We start from the raw sequence: 26,384 nt of genomic DNA, 5'->3' as shown, positions 1-26,384 counted from the left end.
GGGATCATACTCTATTTTATCACAATGAATAATGATTAGGAGCAAGAATTACCAAACATCCTATGTTGAATTCTTTCATATTCTTTGATGACTGGCTAGAGAAACAGCAAAGGAGTTTGGGAGTAGACACTCTTGTTCATACAAAGTGCCCTCATACGATGAATTGCAGAGTAGGTACAATTCATTTGAAGTCTTATCTGTAGAAAGAGGCTGTTATGTGATAGTCAGGATACCCACTAGTTTGTGGAGATCCCTCAGAAAGTGTGAATTTTTAATCTGAATTGTACTTGAGTTTCACCAGCCTTTTTCATTGTGTTCATAAGAAGTTGCAGCTGATCTGCCAGCACTCACACTCCCTCTTTTATCCTGAGTTTGTTGTGTAATTGCTATCTATGGCTTTGGAATCTCACAAGTGACATTCTATATAATTCGAAGGAACAATCATGTCTCCTTAGTTTCCTTATTCTAGGTTTGCAGTTTCCAAATATCACTTAGAGTTATTTATTCAGGTGAGTAGTCTATATGGCTACTCCTTCTATGAAGAAAGCAAATATATGATTTACACTGCCATTTAGGAAGTGGCTGTACCCAACAGGCTCCAACCCCAAATTACTGATAGTTAGCATTTGAGATAAAAATCCATTCACTATAGAGCCTAGTGTTGATTTATTGCAAAATTAAAACTGAAAGCCGTGAATTTAATACGTCCATTCAGAATGCATAATATATGAAAGAAAGATTCTGGCATAGATATAAAATGTGAAAATCAAAATTAATGGATGGAACCTGAATAGTTCATTTGCTCACAAACTTGTACACATTAATATTCTGCAAAAACTAAACTAAACTAAACAATGGCAGCAAAGAAAACTGCCCTTTGGATTTTTTTCATTGACCCATTGGTTATTCAGTAACATATTGTTAGAAAACTGCCCTTTTGCAAACAAGCCTAAAAGCATCCTTCTAAAGAGACCGAAGCAACATGTATATATATGTATAAAGTATTACTGTTCAACACAAATGGTATTTCTAGAAAAGACTGCCCAAGTTAAAACAACAATAGTAAAAAAAGAAAAACCATTAAAGCACCAAATTTTCTTTAAAAATAAAAATCACTGTTTTTAGATGATCAACATATGCAAATAAGAAATATTGATCAAAACTCAGGACATAAATACCTGGACTGATATAATAATGTTGATCGTTGAATTTTTCTTCAATTTAAATTTCTTTTACCATTTTTAAAAAAGCTTTTAAAGTGCTAGCATTATATATAGCTGCCAAATTCTTCAAATAATTTGTTATGAAGTATGCCAATTTTCATAGAGCTAAACAAGGAACTAAGTGTAAACTGAAATGAAATAGGAAGATAGACATGAAGAAAAAACTGACAGGTTGTAGCTGGACAAAGCACTAGAATGCTATTATACTGTCTTGCTTTCTCATTTCAGTTAAACACATAAGCTAACAAATTAGGTGACTGCTGGTTTAGTACACTGACTCTTGGATTTGCTAAAATTTATACAACAACCAATAGGCATACATAAAGTCCTAAGAAAATGAATGCCACTTAAAAATCAACATCAGATACTAAAACAGCCTTAAAAATAAATGGTCGTCTACCACTGTGAATGAATGTGAAGTATAATAAATCTTACAAACTAAGAACCAAAGCTTTTGAGCTGACAGAAGGAAGTGGCAGATGGCCTGGGCTCAGGGCCCAGAGCCTGGCTCCAGGGGTACAAACTGCACTTTCCAAATCACCAGCCACATGGAGTCTCTGAGTAGAGGCCAAGGGGTTAGCCAGAACATCTCCTTTGGGACCCACAGATCTTTCCCATGCCAACCCTGTAACCCAGTCCTTGCTTAGAGGATGAAGGTGGGTGTAGGTCTCCCTCAGAGAACGCCTATAGACCCTCAATGTAGGTATCTAGACCACAGGTCAGCAAACTGTGGCTTACTGGCCAAATCCAGCCTACTGCCTGGTTTTTATGGCCCATAAACTAAGAATGGTTATTATATTTTCAGTGGTTGAAAAAAAAATCAAAGAACAATAATATTTTATGACATGTAGAAATTATATAAAATTCAGTGTCCCTAAATAAAGTTGTATTGGAACACACACACACACACAAAAGAACTGAAGACTTGTCTAAAGTTTAATTACTCCTGTCCCTCAGCTGCTTTTTCAAGGACATATACATTAATCAAAGAGCTATCAAAGTGCTAATCTTTTTCCTTTCTAAAAGAACAAGCATAGAAGATACAAACAAAGACTCCCTCAGCTGCTTAGACTGCCAAGACTTTCTTTGCATTTTTTTTTAACTAGTTTTCTTATGGAACTAGCTGAACCCCATTTAATCCAGAATCATCACTACTCTATGACATGTTGTCACTTAGGTCACCTCCATTATGACTGGATGCTTTCATTATCATCATTTTTCTGAGACTCATTGTCATGATAATAGAAGGTAATACCAGGACAGTTTTGGACAGGGCTTCACGTTTTTCTAATGGTGGGGGAAGAAGCAGGGCTGAAATTGATTCTTCCACTACTGAGTCTTTACCAGGAGGATTCTCTGTTGTGTTTTGATCTGTGTCATTTCCATTTCACAAAGCATAGTGTCAACCTGACATTCACTATCTGAACTTTCGCCCTCTGTCATATTCATATTTTGTTCAGAGGATGAAATACCGGTAGATACCTCCATATCTGCCTCTTCTGCTCCTACCTTCTGAAGAGGGGCTTCTCCATTTCCTTTCCTTCGGAGAGCAGGTTTCTTTCTTTTTTTTTTTTTTTGACTCTTCTTTTTTTAAGTTTCCCTTCAGAAGCTGTATTGGTAATGGTGGTAAGAGATCCTGGGCACCTGCACTTTCCTTTGGATGTTACATTTTCCTTTAGAGCAGTGGTCCCTAACCTTTTTGGTACCAGGGACAGGTCATCCTATGAGAGTCTATTGCCGGATGGTCTGAAGTGGAGCTGAGGTGTTGATGCTAGCGCTGGAGAGCAGGGAGCCCCTGGAGGGGGGGAGCGACTACAAATGCAGATAAATATTCCCCCACTTCATCTCCTGCTGTGTGTTGGGTTCTTAACAGGCCACAGAACTTATTGGTCAGCAGCACCCGCCCCCCTGCCCCGGGTTGGGGTACCCTGTAGATTCACTCTGCATGTTAGACTTATCCTTTTTGTTATCTTTTTAGGAAGGAGATTTTGGGGGGATGGGCATCTTGTGAAGAGGAAGCCCTATGGGAGAAAGTTGTTTTACCTGAGCAATCCCCCACCCCACCAGAAACAGGTACCTCTCACCTAAGAAAGCTTCTGAACAGGCTCCTTCTGAGCAGGCTCAATGCTTTTTTTTAACTTGATTTACTTTTCAGAATTTTAATCTTTGTACTTTTTTTCATGCGAGTATTTTGCTTTTTATTCTTCTCTACTTTGCTGTCAACTTTTGGTACTTCCTATTTTTTGATCTGCTTTCTATCTTTTTTTTCTTTTTTTGTTATAGGTTCTTCATCATTCATAGGATCATTTAAGAAATGGGCTTCAACTTCTATCTTCCTGTAGCTTTTCTTGGTTTTACAGGATTTTTCTGAATTATTGCCTGTATGCATATCCATCTTTTTAGTCTTTGTTGCTGATTTGTGAATTCTAGTAGACATTTGGGTTGTTTGAGGCACTACTAAAGTCTTTTTCTTTTTTGAAACATTATCTATTTTCTCCACTTTTACAGACCATTATTGATTTTTTTAAATTGCTTTTGTATCTAGCAACCTTGGTGTGTTCTCTTACTAATTTTAATCGTTTGCTATTCTCTTGGACCATCAAATTGTCTGTGTATAAAAACAGTTTTATTTCTTCCTTTTCAATTCTTATATGCTTTACTTATTTTTTTCTTATCTCACTAAATTACTGTGCCCTTTGCCCTCCAGTACAGTGTTAAAGAGAATAGTGATAGTGAGCATTTTGTCTTATTTTTCATTTTTCTGATCAGAATGTTTTCTGTAGATATTTAGCAAGATACCAACCAGGTTATAGAAGTTACCTTCTATTTCTAACTTACTAAGAACATCTTTGATGGTATGAATTGGAAATTTTGCATCTTTTGAAGTGAAAGTACAAATTTTCTTCTTTAATATCTTAATGTAATTTTCAAGTATTACACAGTTCTTACTAGATATAATATATATTTTTGTGTGTGTACACTATTAGATTTGGCTTACTATTCATTCAGATCTTCTTATCTGTATTAATGAATGAAATTAGTTTATGATATACTGTGTTTAATTTCACTTGTTTTTAAGCCATACAGACAAGGTACTTAGTTCCTTTGCTCAAGAATATTTTAAGATTAACCCATGTTTTTGTACATAGCTATACTATAGTTTGCGCATTTTTCTTGCTATGTGGTGTCAAAAATAAACAATGCCAGATGCTAAGGTGGTAAGTATGGATTTTAATCGGTAATATACTATTGCAACAGAGGAAAGAATGAACTGAATTCAACTTCAGTTTGTATAGAGGTGACTGGGTATTTTAAAGGGAGAGTGAGAGAGCAGGGAAGGGGTCAAACAAGGGCTCAGTAGAGTCAGCGAAGTGAAAAATTACAAAAAGGAGAGGGGGACTGGCCTATGTGAAACCCATCTGGGTTTGTTAACTGGCGCCTATCAATGTTAGGCTCCTACCCTCCCCAGAGGCTGGGAAACAGGGGCCCTATCATCAGGTGTTCATTGGCTGGAACAAATAGTATGTTTTTGTGGCAGCCTAGAGTTTTCTCAGGCAGGCGCTTTAAGGGGGAACTAGGGTTGTCCTTGAGTGTGGCCTTGAGCTGTTTCTAAAGATGTCTTAAAATAAAGATCTCTTCAAATGTCTTTGTAAATTCTGGATACAGGCCTTCTGTTAGTTATTTATATTACAGATATTTTCTCTCACTCTGTGGCTTGCCCTTTTATCTTAATGTTATATTTCATTGAAAAAAGATATTTTTTTTTTGGAGTGGTTTTAGGTTCACAGCAAAATTAGCACCAGATAAAGAGTTTTTATATACTCCCTGCCCACACACAAACATAGCCTTTCAAACTATTAACACCCAGTAACAGCATGATATATTTGTTATAACTGATCAACCTGCTTTGACCCATCATTATCACCCAAAGTCCATAGTGTACATTAGGGTCCATTCTTGGTCTTGTACATTCTGTGGATTTGGACAAGTGTATAATGATATATATCCATCATTGTAGTATCATATAGAGTAGTTTTACTGCTCTAAATAGCCTCTGTGCTCTGTCTATTCATTCCTCTCTCCCCACTAACCTCTGGCAACTACTGATCTTTTTAATATATCAACAGTTTTGCCTTTTCAGGAATGTCATGTATTTGGAATCATACAGTATACAGACTTTTTAGATTGGCTTCTTGCACTTATTATGCATTTAACTTTCCTGTCTTTTCATAGCTTGGTAGCTCTTTTCTTTTAGTATTGCATACTATTCCATTGTCTGTATGTATCACAGTTTATTTATCCACCCACCGACTTAAGGACATCTACTTGCATCCAAGTTTTGGCAATTATCAATATAGTGCTATAAACATCTGTGTTTAGGTTTCTGTGTGGTCATAAGTTTTCAGCTCATTTGGGAGAGTAACAGGAGTATGTTTAGTTTTGTTGAAAACTGCCAAACTGTCTGCCAAAATGGCCATACATCCTCACCAGCATTTGGTGTTGTCTGTGTTTTGAATTTTTGACATTCTAATAGATGTGTAGTGGTATTTTGTTTTAATTTGCTGTTCCCTGTTGACATTTGATGTTGAACATCTTTTCATATGCTGATTTACCATCTGTATATCTTCTTTAGTAAGATGTCTATTCATACTTTTTGCTCATTTTTTAATTGGGTTGTTTGTGTTCTTATTGTTGAACTTTAGGAATTCTGTATATTTTGGATAACTGTTTTTTAGTATTTATGCATAAGACTCAATTTCTGTTCTATGTTCTTCACAACTTTCAGGAGCATAACAATATACCTGTCCTTGCAGGGGCATTAGAACCTTAGCTCCTAGGTCCTAGAATCTGCATTTGGGCCTGAAATTCCATGGGGGCATTTGGTAGGAGCTCTCTCTGGTTTTGATTTCTTCCCTTCTCTGAACATCTTTTGGGCTTCAGAGAGAACTTTCCCTAAATTGAAGATACAAAGTCTTAATACCCCTTAATGGGGAGTGTGGGTGTGGGTGTGATGGGACAGGGGAGTCATGGTATGGGCAGCTCAGAGTAGTGGAACTACACCTTGAGTTTTAAACTACCTATCTGACAAACAAATAGATGATGATGATGTAAGTTCTCTAAGTAGTTTGGTCATGTATTCCTTTGCAAATACAGTTGTTTATTATAAATATTCTTTCTTTTCAGATGTGCGTTCCAAACGGGAGTATGATGAAAGCCATGTGATTACAGCCCTTCGAGTGAAGAAGGTATACTGGCAGAGTCAGAATCTGGGGCAGGTTGGCTACATTATAGGAGGGGGACATGGAAGAATGGGAGATTTTATCCTAGATCCAGATGGTGGCACCTACTATTGGACTCTGTGGGCAGTAGAGGTAGGACCCCTCCCCACTCTTGCATCCACCATGAGGGTCTTTCACATTTCTCATACCCTTTAAGGTGTCCCCACCTGGCAACATGGTCAACAAGTTCATTAAGCAAATATTGATTTAATTCCCTAATGTGCCATGCACTATTCTAGATCCTGGGGATAGAATAGAATGCAACATGCCCTTAATTTATTATCACTGCCTTCATGGAGCTTCTGTTCTACTTAGGGAACATGATAAACTATGTAGATAGTTACTATAACCCAAAGATGGAAGCCCTTCCCTTGTCTTTCCATTTCTTCCATTCTCATCTTCCTTTCTCTATCCCAACTTTTAAAAAAAACAGCAGTCACAATGCCCCCACCTTGCAGTGAACCCCTTTTCTCCACCCTCACAGGGTATCTTGTCTCTCAAGTCATTGCCAAGCCTGGCAGCTTTCACTCAGGATCAATTTCCGATCTCTGCAGTCCTGACTACATTCTCTGCTTTTGACTTCTAGGCCCTCTCTTGCTTCCATGATTTTTTCTCTATGTCTTTGGTTCATCTTCATTTTCTCCTTCTGCTGCCTAAAAAAAAACCACTGGTCTATCCTTGGTCTCCTTCATATTTGTCAGTATACTTTCTCGCTTCGAGATTCCATCCAAGCTTCCAGCTTCAACTATCCACATGCAGTTTTAGCTGTCCTGTCATATTTACTTCTAAAATTTTGTCTTGCAAAATTCCCACTCTGCTGTTATGACTCCACCTCTGGCCTTTTTCCACACATAACCCAGCAGGGAGCATGGGCCCTGGCTCAAGTATCTTTCTAGGATAAGCTTGCTGCCTACTTGCTTTTCCCAACTCAGTCCATCATTATCTGTCCTGCACCCAGGATTTTCAATTCTCTGGTTCCTCCTCTAGCTCTTAATCCCCATTTCAGGCCTTTATCTGCTTTTTGCAAACTATTTAGAGCCCCTTCATGATGCATGGCCCTCAGTTTCTAACTCAGCTCTTAAATCTGCATATTCCTATGATTCTGGAAACACCCCCAACTCTGGAAAGAGACATTCTCTCCACCTTAGCCCCACAGAACCCCTCAGCCAGACTGACACCTCTGGACTCCCCTCTCCAATGTTTTACCCAGCAGATCGCAGGCCTTTAGGGAATTCCCAGCCCCAGCAGGATGCAGAGACTCTGAACTCTGTGTTCAAGGCCTTCTAGATCTGATTCCACCTCCCTCTCCAGCCTCACCTCTAGCATGCTTCCACTGTCTTCTGATACCTCAGCAGCATTGCTCTGTTGTGTTTCCTTGGTTCTAAGATGCACATACTTCCCCCATGTTTTAACGTTTCTGAAATTGCAAAATATCCTACAAATTGACTTGCACTTTTAATGTGGCAGTGTCTTTTCCCCCAAAGCACACGTGGTGGACAGCTGTTGTTTCCTGCCTGGCACCACACCCCTCCTCCCTGCCCCACCGCCTTTTTTGAGGGGAACTCCTCTTACCTGCTCAAACACTGGAGGTCTAGTGGTGCTCTCTAAAATAGTATCCAGACCTTGGCCACAGCAATTGGCCATGGGCCTGGGATGAAAACTGAGCAAATCAGAATTGGAGTTAGAAAAGGCAGCTCTTTCTTTTCTGGTGGTGAAGTTGAAAGGATGAGAGTCTGAGTGTCACTGGTGGCCATGACTTGGGGCTCAGAAGAAAGTTGTGTGAGACGGTGGAGTGAGCATGCAGGGGAAGCAGAGGGGAGCAGTGTCTGAGAGGGAGGTCTGGGCTTTAGAGCCCTGGTTCAGATTTTCCTGGGGACCAGTTGCTCCCTGCCCTGCCTGAAATCTTGTTATATGCCAATAAATCCCCTTTTAATTTACATTCCTGGTTGCAACTGTTGTTAAATTGGTGGTTCATCTTACAATCAATGGTCTCTTAAGATCTAGGAAATATAGTACTTGCGGTTCCTTGAACACACTGCTCTGTGTGAGCACAGAAGTGTGTGTGCTTTGCTCATCATTGTAACCCGGATGCTCTTTCTGGTTCCTGGCATCAGATAGGTGCTTAGTACCTATTTGTTGACTAAAATGAATGACTAGAAGCTGTTCCTTCTGCCTGGAACACTCCCCTAGCCCGTGTCCACCTAGCATATTTCCACTTGTCCTTGTGGTCTCATCTCAAATGCCTCCTACCTTGTGAGCCTTTCCGAGTCCTCTAGACCAACTCTGGCATCCCCCTAGCCTTTTTTAAATCTCTGTGTTCCAGAACCTAGCAAAGTAGGTCTTGAATGAATGTTTATTAAATAAACGAATGAATGCACAGTCACATCTCTCCCCACTCTCCCACCTACTCTAGCCTCTGTGTGCTGTTTTCACCTTTTCCTTTTGCTCATGCTCTCCTCCACACCTAGAACCCCCCTTTACTCATTATCACCTGTCTAAATCCTGCTCATCCTCTGAGCGCCATCTGTCTCCTAATTCCTTTAGACAAATATGATTTCTTCTGTTTGAGTCCCAGAGAACTTCCCTGGTCTATACTTCATGGGCCTTACCTCACTGCTTTGTGGTAGAGTAGATGTGTACTTGTTCTATCTCACCTGGAGGTTCTCTGTGAGGGCCTCTATGTCAGCTAGATGGGCCACAAGGGACAGAGTCAGCCTCAGGTTCCCATGAGTAGCAGGGGCTTTTGGAAAGCATTGAGAACAAATGAGGACTGACTTCTCAGCTGCTGCCCAGCCAGGCTTCATAGAGCTCTGGAACACCCCTTGGGATCCTAGGCAGTTCTAGTTTTGTGAGAGCTCATTCTCTCCCTGGTAGAAGGCACCAGTTGCCCCTGTGGTCACCATTATGGTGACTTAGCCACTCCTGACTACTCTTCAGGACCCATGGACCTATTTGCTTCCTTTAACCATATTAATGGCCTATCATGTGCTAGGCAGTGTTCTGGAAGCTTAGGATACATCAGTGACTATCAAAGGACAAATATTCCCGCTCTTGTAGAGATTACATTTAAGCTTAGTCTGCCTTGTTAGATCTGCTTGCTCTTGTTTCCTGCTTATTCAAGCCTCTACTTACTGACCTCTTATGGGAGATTTTGTCTTCAGCCCTCACGGACAACCACTTCACATCAGAGAGAGAATGTGTTAGTTCAGTTGACGGGTCAGTAGACCAACTGTTCTTTGGCCAGGCATTTATCTCTGGTCCAGTCACCTTTGGTCAGCTTTTCACAGCAGGGAATGTGGGTGTGGAAGATCCTTGGACTTTAGCAGACTCTGGTCAACTCTTAGTGCTTCTGTGCCCATGCATGTAATCAGGAAAACAGGCACAGTTCTACCTTCAGCTCCAACCAGTGCTGGTGTACAGGGAATATTTGCTCAACTGAACCCACCCACCAACAAGCCTCTCTTGTGGTTTCTTTAGAAGGCAAATGAATATCTTATCCCAGAGTCTGTAGACCTGGAGTGTGTGAAGTACTGTGTAATATATGATAACAACAGCATCTCCCTGGAGATAATCCTAAAAGATGATGACGATGACAACAACTCTGACGATAGTGGAGAAGGTGGGTTTTTCTACTAGCCACAAAATAATAGTTTACAATTGTTAAACACTTTTGCCACATGCCAAGTGTTCTACCTGGGTCAACCCATGCAATCTGCAGAACATCTGTATGAGGATGGCAATATGAAGAACTGGAAAGAGTCTGAGATTTTTCCTTTCTTGCAAGATGACAAGTGAGCCTGCCACAAGTTTTGTAGATGCTAGCCAAAGATATGAGGCTCCTGGATCAGAGACAAAGTACTTTATTATCCGAGCAATAAAATTAGCCAGAATGTCATCATTTTCCTGCACTGGTACCCCAAAACCCAGTTCTCTTAGGGTGGCATGAAGAGAGCCAAGTACAACTATCCATGGAATACATTGTATTATAGGAGAAGAGCTCTGAGCTTAGGGGCCTGAATTTGTTATTATTGGCAGAAAGCCTGTCTTGGCTCTGGAGGGAGAAACTATCTCTCTCTTCCAAGGCTGTTGGTGATACAGATATCCTTGAAAAGCTAGTGTCTTTGTTCAAAGGACATGTAAATATGTGAGAGACTGTGGAGAATTGTTTCCTAATATGTAACAGTCCCACGTTATAGATAGGAAAGTTGGGACCCAAAAAGGCAAAGTAACCTGTCCGAGGTCCCATACTGAGTGAATTAGTTATCTGTTGCCATATAGCAAATTACCCCCAAACTCAGTAGCTTAGTATAACAAACATAAATTATCTCAGATTTTGTGGCTCTAGAATTTAAGAGCAGCATAGTTGAAAGATTCTGGTATAGAGTTTGTCCTGATGTTGTAGTCAAGATGCCAGCCAGGGCTGCTGTCATCTAAAAGTCTGACTGGGCCAGGATGATCTGCATTTGAGATGACTTCCTCACATGGCTATAGCCAGGAGACCTCAGTTTCATTCTGGCTGTTGGCAGGAGATCTCAGTTCTTGCCACACAGACCTCCCCATAGGACTGCTCGCATGGCCTCGCGACATGGCAGCTGCTTTCCCCAGACCCAGTGATCCAAGAGAGAGGGAGAGAAAGGGAAAGCCACATGCCCTTTATGACCCAGTTTTAGAGCTTATACGCAATCACTTCTATTCATTAGAAGGAAATCACTGAGTATAATCTTCCCTCAAGGGGAGGGCAATTAGACTCAGCCTTTTAAAGAAAGGCATTTGAAAGAATCTGTGGACTTTTAAAAAACCACCATATCTAGTAAGTGGTGAGGCCAGAATTCACACCCAGGCAGTTTGGCTCTGTTTAGTCTTCTAAGGCCTGGGTAATGATGCTAAAGAACAGTGCAAAGTCACTCCAGCCTCAAGCTGGAGCATTAAAATGTTGTTGGTTCTAATCTGCGTTACTGAGGCTCTGGAACATTCTCCATTCAGCCCCTGCTTTGGGTTGATCACCCGTGGCCATTGGCACAGGAGCCTCTGCTGTTTGTGGCTCAGTCACTGATAATATGTAGATGGGTCCATGGGCTAGGGCGTTCACAGCAGCAGTCACTGGGTGGCACTAGGCTTCCACCTTTAAGAAAACCAGTCTTCCCAATAGGTCCTTTGCCAGGAAATTATCCCCTCTTCCCTAAGCTCATTGTGCTGGGCTCTGGCCTACAATCCTAGGAGGCTGGACCCTGATACCCTAGGAAACAGTAGTCAATGAAGATAACCCCCTCTACATTCTATAAGTGATTTCACTGTGCTGTGGAGCCCCTGTTCTCACTAGGTAGGAAACCACAATCACAAAACAACAATACAACAAAACCAAAACCACACACATAAATACCTTGCCCTCTCAAGGCACCTTTTCTCCTTTAACGTGACATCATTCAGGTAAATACAGTCGTTTGGGTAAAAGACCATTTCTCACCACTACCTTCTTCTTTCCAGTGGTAAGCACCCACCTCCCTGACCATCAAGGAAATCTAGGCACAGGGGGAGACTTTATTACATCCTAAAAGTGGGCATCAGTTTCTGTATAGTCTTTTCCTGCTAGTCTCTGGATGAGGCGCAGCTCAGTCTATATGGCCTTTGGTCATGGGCCTCTGTTCTTGTTATGGCTCTGGCCAAAATGTCCATGTCTAGTGTAAGTCATGAGTGATTCCCTCCACCCTGGCCGTGCACAGCATTGGTTCCTAGGGGACTCTGCCCTGTGCCCTCCTACCCAGGCTGCCCCTGGCCTTCTCTATGTGCTCCTGATCCCTGGGCCTGCTATGGCTTCCCTCATTTCCAGCATTAGGTTAACCACACCCTCTGTCTGCTGTGGGGGGTTTCAAAATCCTAGTGGGAAATAGGGCACAAGTTGTTTTTAGTCCCTTCCCCTTCTTCCTCCAGCTGGTATGTTTCTACCCCCTCATCTGGGTGTCTTCTTAGGAGCCCAGGAAGTGTCTTCCTTTGTCTTGGCCTCTGGGACCCTCTCTCCAAGCTCTTTTCAGCATGCACAGGACAGCCCCTTCTTGCATGAATGATATTTTCCTCATGTTAAATCATCCTTCTTTGCAACACATGGATATAGACCCATACACTGGGCTTGTGATCAGGTGCCAGCAGAGTTCTCAGGGCCAGGATACCAACTGTGAAGGGAAGCTTTGAGAATTTTGGAATTCCTTTTATTCCCCCTCAACTAAGCCTGACTTTCAAGGCAATTATTTGGCTTTGGACCTCATGGAATTTAACTTGAAGCTCAAGCTGAGCCCTGACTCCTTTGTACTGGGAGGTTGCCCCCACCCCGTGAAGCAGTGGGCACCCCAGTTCAAAATATGGGAAACCTCATGTCAACAGAGAATTCAAGGTTAATGGGAATAAAAATGAATGAATTTAATGTTTCAAAAATATTAACCCCATTGCATCCTTGACTGGATAACCTAGGCCCTGGAATGTTCTCATGACTTTTTGTCCAAGTCTCTAATTGTCCCCTGGAAACTGGCTTTCTTCCAGCTTTGACCCCATTACCCTTGCTTGTGAATAAGCCTCCAGTGGGTCATTTGACATTGGCAGGGAAGCAGCTGTCTGGTTTAAAGCCAGTAGTACTGTGGCCTGGGACTCCCTCCCTGACTCCCTTGGGCCCTCTGACCTGCCCAGTCATTACTCAGTCTGTTGCTCAAGAGGGAGATGGAGCTGGGAGACCCTGGGAGACCCAGAGCTCTCTGGCTTCTAAGCCAGGCCCTTGGGGAGGGTGGGCTTTGGCTCCTGTCTTGCCAGCTACAAGTTCTCTTCCAGCCTAGCTGTTGTCTGAAGCCTCTTCTTCCAAATACAGTTTTTCCAGATGGGTCTCAGGCTATTTATGTCCTCAGCAGCCCCTACTGGAATTGGTAATATCTCCTTCTAGATAAAGGTTCAAAATAGGTATTACAGTCCATGCCCTTCCCTTTGTCCTTTTAGCTAGCTTTCCAGAGTCTGCTGCACACTATTTCTCTTTAGGGGTCAATTCCTGGCCTCAGAATATCTTGGCTTAGCCTTAATTTGCAAACTTCCTACCACATGTAGCTAATTTGCATATAGACTAATAGTGATTTGACAGATCAGTGAAGTCATTTTAGATTAAATCGATGTCAAAACCATAATGAGATATTACTTCACATCCCCTAGGATGGCCATAAATAAAAAGACAGATAGTAACAAGTGTTGATGAGGATGTAGAGATGTTGGAACACTCTTACACTTTTGGGCAAAATGTACACTGGTACAGTTGCTGTGGAAAATGGTTTGGCACTTTCCTAAAAGGTTAAATGTAGAGTTATTATATGGTCCAGCACTTTCACTCCCAGATACATACCCGAGAGAAGTAGAAACATGCATAAAAAAACCTTGCCAAAGGATGGAAACAACCCCAATGTCCACCAACAAATGAAAGAAAAACAAATGAAAGAGCCACACAATAGAATGTTATTCAGCCATGAAAAGGAATGGAGTGCTGACACATGCTACAACATAGATGAACTTTGAAAACATTATGCTAAATGAAAGAAGCCAGACACAAAAATACCACATAATGTGTGATTCTATTTATATGAAATGTCCAGATTAGGTAAATCCATAGAAATTTGATTAGTGGTTGCCTAGGGCTGGGTGTTTGTTGCGGGGAAATGAGGAGTGAAACCCTCTACATGGTACAAGGTTTCTTTTTGGGGTGATAAAAATGTTCTAAAATTGACTGTGGTGATTGTTACACAACTCTGTGACTATACTGAGAAACATTGAATTATGTACTGTAAATAGGTGAATTGTGTAGTATACAGCATGTGGTATACAACACTCTGTGTGTGTGTGTGTGTGTGTGTGCGCGCGTGTGTGTGTGTGTGTGTGTACATACAGAAAAACAAAGATTAAGTTTCTTGGTGGTAAGTTGCTTTTTAAATTTTAATTGTAACAGTAATTTTTATATTTGCTTTAGCTTCCTAGATAAATGCTTTTCAGAATAGAGTAGATGTCCATTGGAGCTTTAGACAAATGGTGAACACACAGGGGACATTTATTTCTTTGATCTCTGCTCCTAGAATTGGTGTTTGGAGCTGCCGTTCAGTGTGGCAGAGCCATGTCCCATCTCACCCGCCACCCCATCCATATCTTGAAAGGGGGCTATGAGCGCTTCTCAGCTATGTACCACTTCTTCCGGACACAGAAAATCATCTGGATGCCACAGGTAAGGCAGGGTGCTTGAGCACAGGCAGGCTTGGATGCAACATGGCTTTCCCCTGAGGACCATGGGATGGGGTGCGAGGAGGACAAAGAGGAGAAGGAGGCAGACAACATGGGAAAAAATTTTGAAGACTGGGCTTGAGAAATGAACTTGGGGTAGCCAGGAGGTCCAGTCCTCGATGATGAATTTATAATCATCATATTTGTGTGGAAGCCAGCATGGCTTTTAAGAGATGGGGCCTGTTCAGAAGGCAAGGTCACAGGAGAGTTCTGGATGGTAGACTGTAGTCAAAGTCAGACAGGCAGGGAGGGGTGTCATAATTTGAGGTCACTCTTAGATGATCGAGTCCAGAGGATACAAAAAGAATGAGAAAGCAGTCCCTGCCTATGTGGAGTTCTTGTCTAGTAGAGGAGACAAGGGGTGTGGCCAAGGGACACAGCAGGTGTATGGAGCCCAGAGGAGAGGCATTTCCTTCCAAACCTGAAGAAGGAGGAGCTTGTGGGAAAGAGAGGTGAGACAAGCATAGGGTGGCAACAATTAGTAGGCAGGGACCGGTCCCCGGGGTGCATTATGTAATATGTGGTTTATTGAAGAGTCTGACTGCAATGGAATGTAAACATGCAGGGGCTTCATTTTTTCCCAATCATTGCCTTCAACTGTGCTCTCATTCTTGCCCTTAGAAACATCTTGGACAGATTCCATGTTTTCTGGCCACTTTTGGTTATGAAAAATTCCAATCTAGTCATAAAATGATTGGGGAAATGTGCACATTAACTGATAGTAAGGAAATATTTCTTTAGGTTGTGATGACATTATCGTTATGCTTTTAAAAATATGAGTCTGTATCTTTTAGAGATACATAATATTTATGGGTAAAATAATGTGATATCTGGAATTTCCTTCAAAATAATCTAGAGTTGTTTAGGAAGTCAGTATAGATGACGCAAAATTAGCCATTAGTTGATAAAGTTTGCAGAGGGGTGATAGATCCGGAGGTTTTTACACTATTTTCTCTACTTTTGTGTAAAAAAAAAATTTGAAAAAACTTTAAAACGGAATAAGAACAATTAGTCTGGTATAAGCCAGTCTAGTTTAACATTCTAAGCTCAAACCATATCTCATCTCTTTCCATCCCTCAGAGCTGAGCAGCCTTAGGTTTGCTGGGGGCTGGGAGTGGGGAAGGGTGTGGGCTGGCTTCAATGATACTTCCTCTGTTCCCCTCTTTGGGGCTTGGCCCCTTTGGTGCTGAGGGTCCAGAATGGAGCCTTTTTTCTGTGACTGGCCACTGTCAGTGATGGGGAAATGCCTTCTCACTCTGACCCAGCCTGTTTCTGTGTGCTGCTGATGGCCTCTGCTGCTGGTTTCCTTGGGGTTCTGTTTAGAGGCCCCATCTGTTACTGAGGATCCTTCTTCAGAGAGTTAGCCAAGAATTTCTTCCAGGAGTACTCCAATTTTCTTTCCTTCTCTTGGAAGCCCTTGAGCCCCCTACCACATCTATACTCCTTCACTTGAATCCTGGAAAGAGGCCTGGCCCAGGCAGACCTCACTGCAACCCCTCCTTCCTTCTTGCTGACTTGGCATCTCTAGTCAGCCTATATGAAAAGGTGGAGGCCCAAGTCTCAGGTCATACCTGTTCCCAGAGGCAGGGTATTAATGTCAAACTCTCCAAAAGACTACCTCCTCTCTTTCTACTAAAATAACCACATTGTGATTTTTAGCTCAACAGTTGTACAGCTGATCTCCTCAACCTGCAGACACCCCTCCACACTGCTAGAGAAGCACTCCTTACTGGCTCTGCAGTGTTTGAAGGGAATATTTCTTTATAAACATTATACTGCTGATAACTCATTGCCCCTGCCTTTTAAAGGTATAATTGAGGTAGGAATAACTTTACATATTTAAAATGTATAATTTGGTCAATTTTGACATGTGTATACATCTATGAACTTGCCCTCACCCCTAGTCTTCTTATGTAGATTGGGAAGAGGGGTGTGATGGTGGCTGATGGTATCTATCACGGCCTGATAGATTGGGTGAGTGAGTTTGACCCTAATTATTTGTGGCCCTCTAGAATGTAGGTGCCCACTATTTCCCTCTTCCTGCTTTGTTTCTAATTCAGGAGCAAGAGTGAAAGCCATACTCCCTTTCTGTTATTGTTCTGATACATTATAAAGCAGGGGAATTCTTACTGCACCTTTGAGAGGAAATGGAGGCATAGCATTTGGGCTCTGAAACTGCCCCTCTGCCTTAGACAGAGTGACTTATAATTTCCTGTTTTATAGATGGCATCCTTTATATAAGATTTCACCTTGAGCAAAGGGTTTTGTGACTAAAAGAAGTGTGAAGGCCACACTAGAGAGAGAGGTTGGTGAGCCACTGAATAGTTTTAAGTTGAGGGGTGGCGTGGTCAGAATTCACTTAGACCTACTCTGATTGCAGTACAGAGAGCAGATCAATGGGGACAGAATGGATTTGGGGAGACCTGCTAAGAGGTAGGGATGAAGAAGAGACGATGTATTCAAGAAATACTTAGGAAGCGGCATTGACTAATATGCAGGTGGTGAGGTACAGGAAAGGGAGAAGTCTAGAATAATGTTTTGGTTTAGGTGGGGTGACAGGTGGCCCGTGGTGTGGTTCATTGAGGTGGTGGACACAGGAGGAGGAGACAGTGTCAGAAGTAGGGGGAGACAGTGGGTTTGGTTTAGACACCTTTGTCTTTTTCAAATACCTGTTCTTTTACATTTGTCATCTAGAGTTAATGTGGGCTTGCTCTTTACAGTGAAGCATATTTTCATACATGCCACACCCTCTTTCCCAGCAGCTGATGCAACCACAGGAAAGGAAGCTGGTTTGAAGGCAACAGGAAGAAAGTTGATGGATTTGTGATGGGTGTTTAATGAGATTTTCCAAACTTAGGAGGATTTCATTTGGCTCCAGCAAGCTGAGGTTCTTGGATGAGGTCAGCCTGAGCTCTGGGGATGCTTTGGGTCACATCTCAAGTAGCTGGTCTGCCTGCAAATAGAAGAGTCATGAATCTCTTTTGCAAACTTGAAGATTGGCTCAGCTTCGTGTCTGTTCTTTAATAGAGGCTTTTGAGGCTGACAATAACTTGGGAAGAATGTGGGCTTGAAGCAGGTTCACTGGGACAGGAGATATGCTGAGGCCAGAGGCCTGTGATGGACTGAAGTGAATGGCGGACAACCTGAGGTATTTCTGAGTCAGACTTGGAGCCAGAGGAGTTTTTAGAATGGAGTTTGACTTTTGAAATTACATAGGTCAGCATTTCCTAAGGAATACTAATGGAAAAAAAAATATGACCTAAACAGACCATATTAGAAATGTCAATTTATACAATGTTAGTGGATTTTTTTGAGGTGTTGCTTAGATTTTATCTTACTAAATATCACAAGTGTATTTTTAATTCATGCCAATAATAACTATGTAGCCACTATTTTATTACAAACATCGGAGCTACAAGAGGTCAGCCTAAGGAACCATTAGGAAGATTTTTACCAGCTCTCAGTTTCCTGGAGGCACACTTTGAGAACTCTTCGACTGGCATACTTTTCTGGCTTTTTTCAAACTTGTTTATAAAATTAGTCTTATTATTTGATGATAACTTTTTCTAATTACCTGATTGGTGTTCTAATAATCTTTCCTTGAAACAATCAGATTTTATGATTTCCCTCAGCTTTATTGATATATAATAAATAGGTTATACTGTATAAGTTTAAGGTGTACAACATGATGATTCGATACATGTACATATTGTGAAATGATTATGATAATAAGGTTACCACACTCATCGACTCACAAAATTACCTCTTTTTGTGTGTGGTCAGAACATTTAAGATCTACTGTCATCAATTTTCAAGTATATTAATACAATATTGTTAACCGTAGTCATCATGCAGTCTGAAAATTTATACCCTTTGACCAACATCTCCCCATTTCCTCTTTTCTTCCAGCGCCTGGCAACTACCACTCTACTCTATTTCTCTGAGTTTGGCATTTTTAGTGTCCACGTATAAGTGAGAGCATGCAATATTTATCTTTCTCTGTCTGGCTCATTTCACTTAGCAAAATGCCCTCAAGGTCCATCTATGTTGCCACAAATGACAGGATTTCCTTCTATTTTTTATGGCAGAATAATATTCTACCATATGTATGTATATATGCTACATTTTATTTACCAACTTATCTACTGATGAACACTTAGATTGTTCCCATTTCTTGGCTATATTGAATAATACTCCAGTGAGTAAGGGGTGCAGGTACCTCTTTAAGATAGTGATTTTGTTTCCTTTGGATAAATACCCAGAAGTGGGATTACTGGATCATGTGGTATGGTAGTTCCATTAATAATTTTTAGGAACCTCCATACTGTTTTCCATGGTGGCTGTAGTTAGCAGATTTCTTTATTGCCAAACTTCTTTGAGCTTTTGTCCATTGTGAGTTTCTCAGAGAGGGATATCACAGTTACTGTTTCCCATATATACTTGGTTCTCCGAAACCTTTTTTCACAGTGTGGTGTGAGGGACCAGTGTTTCTTAGAACACACTTTGGGAAATGTAGGAATAATACTTCTCTTTGTTTCTTTGTTTTTCAAAGAAACCAGAAATTTTCTTATTACAACTTTGGACCTGGAACTCAGAAAGCTTCCATTAAAGTGGTATCCTGTTCTCCCTACCTCTCTATCAGAACTTCATCAGAATTCATTTCCTAATAGCTAATGCCTCTTGTGAGTAGTCTTATTGTTTTTTTTTTTAAGGTATTTAAATTCCGGTGGCCTCCAAATGTAATAAAAGAACTGTTCTTCTCCATTTTTGCCCTCCTCCAACTGGACACACCCTGGGTTTTTGCAGTTATTGGCCATGGGGTATTAGACTCCAATTTTAGTGCACCTGGCCAAAAGCAAACAGGTGCTATGGAGGGAAGTGGGATGTCGGTGTTCAGCATGCTATACCGTGATGTTACTACCAGCTCTCTAACTCCTTGTGCAAGTTGTTACTTGCCAATATCTTTGAATGCCCAGATCTCAATCCCATTCAATGTCTTAGATTATTTTTCTAAGCTTGTTTGCTGAGCTGCATTTCAAGAGAGAGAAAAAAATGAAAACAACTTCTTTCCTGGAGAGTATTTATAGCAGCCTTTCATTTTCCCCACCTCAGGAACTGGATGAATTTCAGCCATACCCTATTGAAATAGTGCCAGGAAAGATCTACCTGGGTGATTTCAGGCAAGCCTGTGACCCTAAAATTCAGAAGGATTTGAAAATCAAAGCACATGTCAATGTCTCTATGGAGACAGGGCCATTGTAAGTAGAAATACTATTGATTTTAAGATTAAGTATCATTTGTTTATACAAGATTCCTAGTGCCATTATATAATTGAAACGTCTCTTAGAAGTCAACACACACTTATTTTCATCTGTTCCTGGCCTATAGTTTGTTTCTTGCTGTTTAAATCTAACCAAAAGTAACTTTCCTGGTCTTTAATATTATGGTAAAAATTATTATATTCTACCCTGCTTTGCCTATCTCAGGCCCTCTGAGAAATGACCCTGTCTTAGTCTATTCAGGCTGCTATAACAAATACCATAGACTGGTGGCTTATAAACAACAGAAATTTTTCTTTTCATGGTGTGGAGGCTGGGAAATTCAAGACCATGGTACCAGTGGATTTGGTGTCCTATGAGAGCCTGCTTTCTGGCTCATAGACAGCCATATTTTCACGTGGTGGAAGGGGCAAGGTAGCTCTCTGGGGCCTCATTAATAAGGGCATTAATCCCATTTATGAGAGACTCTATCCTCACAACTAGATTTATAATCCCACGTTAAACAACTTAAAAAAAAAACAGAGAAAATGTCTAAAATAAGAATTTTCAGACAATGTCCAACAGACAGTACAGGACAGTGATTCCTGAGAGAAGGAAAAAACAAAACAAAACACAAAAAACACCGAACAAGACGAGCTTGCAGGCCACAGTACAGGAAAGGGGTCAAAAGAGATCCTGTCATTTTTTCTGAGTTGCGAGTACAGAGTCAAAATCCAGAGAGGTCAAGTTGGCTGGAATTTGCAGGAAAGATCTGCATGGAGAATAGAGAGCTGAATATAAAGAAAGAGTTCTGGACATCTGCAGACAGTCCCCCTGTTTCTTCAGCTGAGTACTTATAAGCATACGCATGTGAGGAAACTTAAGACTGAGAGAAAAACAAGTAGAAACGAAGAGACAGTAAAATCCCCAGAGATTATGTGGTGCCAGGAGTAGTTTGTGTTTCAAGTTAGAGTAGACAGAACTCATAATATATAGGGCATCAAATAAAATACTCAAAAAAGTCTCAGTAGTGAGGAAAAACTAGCCCTAGATTAGGTATTAAAAATACAATGGATTGGAATTAACAGCAGGTTAGACACCATAGAAGAAAATAATTTTAAGACATAGCAATAGAAAGTATCCAAAATGAAACATAGGGAAGAAAAAGACTTACTGCCACCACCACCACCCCCCAAAAAACAGAACAGAACTTGAATGAGATTGAGACAGTTTCACACAGAATTTCCAAGGGAAAGGAAAGTGGGGGAACAGAAAACATATTTGAAAAATGATGGCCAATTTTCAAATTGATTAAAAAAACCTATGAATTCACAGATCCAAGAATCTCAACAGAACTCAAACATGAGAAACATGAAGAAAACCACAACAAGTCACATCATATCAAATTGCTTAGTATCAGTAGAAAAGAGAAAATCTTGAAAGTATCCACGGGAAAAGAGATATATTACATACCAAGGAACAAAGGATAATAATGGACTTCATATTAGAAACAATGAAATTGAAAAAATTGTAAATTACCAAAGGAAAAAAATCCTGTCAACCTAGAAATATAACCCATGAAAATGTCTGTTAAAAGTGAAGGGAAAATGCTTCTTCAGGCATACAAAAGTTGAAAAAATTCATCACCAAGAGATGTGCACTACAAAAAATATTAAAGGAATTCTTTCAGGCAAAAGGAAAATAATACTAGATGGAAATCTGAATCTATATAAAAAGAATCAAAATCACCAGAAATGATAATTATGTAAAATATGTTCCCTTTGTTTTAAATCTCTTCAAACATAATTGTTTAAAGAAAAAATAATAACAATGTATTTTAGAATTATAACATATGTAGAAGTAATACATATGCCCACAATTTACTAAGGCAGGAGAACAAAAAATAGAAGTATACACTTGTAAGGTTCTTAATTCTGTTTACACGAAGTAGTATAATGTTACTCGAAGGAAGACCATAATAAGTGTATTCAATTATCTCTAAAGCAACCACTAAAAGATAGAATAAAACAAAAATAAATCAAAGAGATATAATTAATAAGACAACAAGACGGATATAATAGAATTATATAAAAATTTAATCCAAAAGAAGGCGGAAAAATGGAAATGGGAACAAAGAAGAGATGGGACCAATAGAAAACAAATAGCAAGATGTTAGACTCACACTCAATCATATCACTAATCACACTAAGTGAAAATGGTCTAAATATTCCAATTAAAAGACAGAGTTTGTAGGCTGTCTACAAGGAATGAACTTTAAGTTTATAGACAAAGATAGGTTAAAACTAAATGGATAGGAAAAGATATTCCAGACTAAGACTAATTTAAAAAGAGGAATTTCTGAGTGGCTATATTATTATTGGATAAATGGGACTTCACAGAAAAGAATATTACTGGTGATAAAGAGGGTCATTTCATTATGGGAAAGTGGTCAGTTAATCCAGATTTTAGATTCCAGAGGACATAATAGTTTTAAACATGTTTGCAGCTAATAAAGAAGCTTAAAACACGTGAAGGAAAAACTGATGGAGAAATAGGGAAATCCACAGAAATTTCAGCATCTCTCTCAATAGACAGAAAGTTGGTTATTATTTCAACTAGAACATTATCATCCAATTTTACCTAACTGATATTTATATGGCACTCCACCTAGAAACAGAAATGTTCTGCTAGTCTTTGACTGTGTCCTACAATAAACATTTTTTTTTCAAAAGGACATGAAATGTTTTTTCCAAGATAGACTATTCTTGGCATTAAAACAAGTATCAATACACCTAAAGAGTTCAAGTTATAAAAAATTATGTTCTCTAACTATAATAGAATTAAATTAGAAACCGATATGTTTGGAAACTAAATAATACACTTCTAGGTAGCCTATGGGTAAAAAAAAAGAAATCAAAAGGGAATTAGAAAATGTTCTGAATTGAATGAAAATAAAAACACTGTATATTAAAATTTATGGATGCAGCGAAAGCAGTGCATAGAGGGAAATTATAGCCTAAACACCTATATTAGAAAAAAAGTCTCAAATCAAATCAAGTTTCTATACTTCCACTTTAAAAATTAGAAAAGTAAGCAGAAAGAAGGAAATGATAAAGATAACAGTAGAAATAAATGAAATAGAACACAAAACAATTGAGAAAATCAGTGAAACAAAACTGATTCTCTGAAAAGATCAATACAATTAATTGACAAACCTCTACCAAACTGAACAGAAAAAAAAGAGATGAGAAAAAAATAACCAATATTAGATATAAAAGCAGGAACGTTATCATTAAAGGGTCTGTGGATATTAAAAGGCATTCTCTGGGCATTTATTCCACAGAAGTGAAAACTTATGTTCACACAAAAACCTGTACACAGATGTTTTCAGCAGCTGTTTAATTGGTGAATGGTTAGACAAACTATGGTATGTATATACCATGGAATGCTACTCAACCATTGATGCATGCATGGATGTCTCCAGGGAATTAATGCTGAGCGGGAAAAAATAAAGGCCAATTCCAAAAGGTTACATACTATAGAATTCCATTTACATAGCCTTTTTGATATGACAAAATTTTAGAAATAGAGGACAGATTAGTGATAACCAGGAGTTAGGGAAGGGGGCAGTCAAGCGAGGGAGGTGTGATTATAGAAGGGCAACACAAGGGAGCCTTGGTGTTAGAACTGTTCAGTATCTTGACTAGGGGTGAATACATGAACCTACTTAAGTGGCAAATTTGTATAGAATTCACTATAGGCACACACACACAAATGTAAGGAAAACCAGAGAAATTTGAATAAGACCGATAGATTGTATCAGTGTCAGTGTCCTGGTTGTGCTTTTATACTGTAGTTTTACAAATGTTACCATTGGGTAAACTGGACATAGTGTACAAGAGATCTCTCTATATTATTTCTAACAAATTCATGTGAATCTACAATGATATCAATAAAATTTTAATTAAAAATAAATAAAAGAATGATTAAGAAGTATTTTGAGTAACTTTATGCTGATACATTTAAAAATTTAGATTAAATGAACAAATTCCTCAAAAGACTCAACTACCAAAGCTCACTTAATAAGAAATAATCAGAATAGCCCTATATTAAAGAATTGAATTCATAGTTAAAAACTGTTAAAAGTCTAGGTCTAAATGGCCTTACTGGTGAATTCTGTTCAACATTTAAAGAAGAAATAATACCCATTCTACACAGACTCTTCAAGAAAATAAAAGAGGAGGGAATCCTTGCCAATTCATTTATGAGACCATCATTACTCTGACACCTAAACCTGACAAAGACTTTATAAGAAAGGAAAACTATAGACCAATATTATCATGAACATAAATCCAAAAGTCTTTAATGAAGTTTTAGCAAATTGGATCCAAAAATATATATAAAAATGATAATATCTCATGACCAAATATATTTGTTCCAGGAAAGCAAGATTGGCTTAACCTATTTCCCATTCAGAAAAAAAAAAAAAATGTGCAGCTCGCTGCCAGCATTAATTTAATTTATATAAACATGCTCTTAAGGCTGACGTAAATCTGACTGGTTTTCAATGTGAAAATAAAATATAAAAACTGTTATTGGAGTTATTTCTAAACAGAACTTGTCTCTAATCCTAATATAACAGAAATATGTACGTAAATCGGATTCATCAAATGCATCTTCGGCCAACGGCTGTTTGAGAATGATGTTCACATCACGCATAGGAATGCTGCATTTTCCAAGAGTTGACATTTTCAGCTATTAAGAATTACTATATTTTGTAAATGGAAATTCTGCTACTAAAACACAGAATGCTATAAATAGAATGTTGTCATTTGTTTCCAAAAATTATCGATATACTAGAGCAATACGAAAATAATAATAAAAAGCAAGATATTTCATGGCAGTCTTTGAAGGTAAGGTTAGGACTATAATCTGCAGGTTACCTCAGGGCAGATGCTGCAGCCACAAGCACTGCTGGCAAGTTTTCTCAGGGCAAATGGGCAATGAGTTAACATTAGAAAATCAACGTAATTCATTATATTAACAGATTAGAAAAGAAAACTTAAATTACTTTCAGGATACAGAAAAATGGCACCCTATACTTGCTAAATATGTATTTTTTAAAAAGCTTACATTTACATTAATAAAAATCTATATAGTAAGATGGTCCATTAAGCTAGATCCAGTGAATTTCAGGGGATTTAAATCATATACAGTTGGTTTTTAACCACTGTGAAATTAATATAGAAAACAATAATTTAACAATATAACTAGAACATTCTTAGAAATTTAAAAATAAGTTTCTAAATAGTCCATGAATCAAAGAAAAACTCACAATGGAAATTATGAAATATTTTCAACTACATGATAAAAAACATATCAAAACTGTGGAATATAGCTAAGCTGTGTTTAGAGGGAAATTTATAGCCTTAAAAGCATTTATTTAAAAAAAGGAAATCTAAAAATCTACTAGTTAAACATTCATCTCAAGAAATTCCCACAGGAACAGCAAACTAAACCCAAATGAAGAAGAAGGAAGGAATAATAAAAGCAGATTACAAAATAGGGAGGGTGAAGAAAGTCAAAATACTTTTAAAATATATATATGTGTGTATGTGTGTGTATGTGTGTGTGTGTGTGTGTGTGTGTGTGTGTGTGTTTGATCAACCCTTGGCAAAAAAAGAGAAGGCATGAACAATCATTTGTAAAAGGGGACTCTACCTCTCTTACAGATATCCAAAAGGTCTTAAGAGGATCAAAAATTTATTGTGATAAATATGAAAATTTAGACAAAATGAATATATTTTTAAAAAATATAATCTATCAACACTGACATCAGACAAAATAGAAAAATTGATTAATATCAATAACTAATAAGCAAATTTCTCATAGAGAAAAATCTAGGTCTCGATAGTTTCAAAGATGAATTTTACCTAATATTTAAGGAGAAAATAAAGCCAATATTACATTTTATAAAGAATAAAGAAGAGGAATAATTTTCAACTTGTTTTATGAGACCAGCATAACTCTGATTTCATAACCTGACAAAGACATTATAGGAAAATTATACACTAATTTTCTTCATAAATGCAGATGTAAAAAAATCTAAAGAAAATATTAGTACATTGAATATAGAGCTATGTGAAAAGGATAATACATCATGACCAAACTAGGTTTATTTCAAGAATAAAGGTTGTTTTAAGCATCTATAAAATCAATTCATGTAATTTACCATGTCAATCAATAACATAGAGGAAGAATCAGGATTATTTCAATAGATGCAGTGAAAGCATTCGATAATATTCACTATACATTCATGATTTTTTTTTTTT

At 39.0% G+C, this 26,384-nt stretch overlaps 1 protein-coding gene across 6 annotated transcripts in view; it reads left to right on the top strand.

Annotated features, from left to right (window-relative positions):
• Window positions 1-26,384, top strand: part of STYXL1 (serine/threonine/tyrosine interacting like 1) — a 51,580-nt gene that overhangs the window by 13,727 nt on the left and 11,469 nt on the right. For 3 of the 6 annotated variants that reach the window (XM_016146549.2, XM_016146550.2, XM_016146548.2), the window contains exons 3-6: window positions 6,408-6,469; window positions 9,980-10,121; window positions 14,593-14,738; window positions 19,907-20,052. In XM_016146549.2, coding sequence (XP_016002035.1) covers window positions 6,408-6,469; window positions 9,980-10,121; window positions 14,593-14,738; window positions 19,907-20,052 — 496 coding nt within the window. Of the gene's footprint in view, window positions 1-6,407; window positions 6,470-9,979; window positions 10,122-14,592; window positions 14,739-17,553; window positions 17,695-19,906; window positions 20,053-26,384 lie in introns of those variants that run through there. The other 3 variants (XM_016146551.2, XM_016146552.2, XM_016146553.2) reach the window with 3 other exon arrangements.

The sequence above is a fragment of the Rousettus aegyptiacus genome, unplaced genomic scaffold, assembly GCF_014176215.1.
Source record: "Rousettus aegyptiacus isolate mRouAeg1 unplaced genomic scaffold, mRouAeg1.p scaffold_m13_p_8, whole genome shotgun sequence".
Taxonomy (NCBI): Eukaryota; Metazoa; Chordata; class Mammalia; order Chiroptera; family Pteropodidae; genus Rousettus; species Rousettus aegyptiacus.
This window is presented reverse-complemented; position numbering and strand designations above follow the sequence as displayed.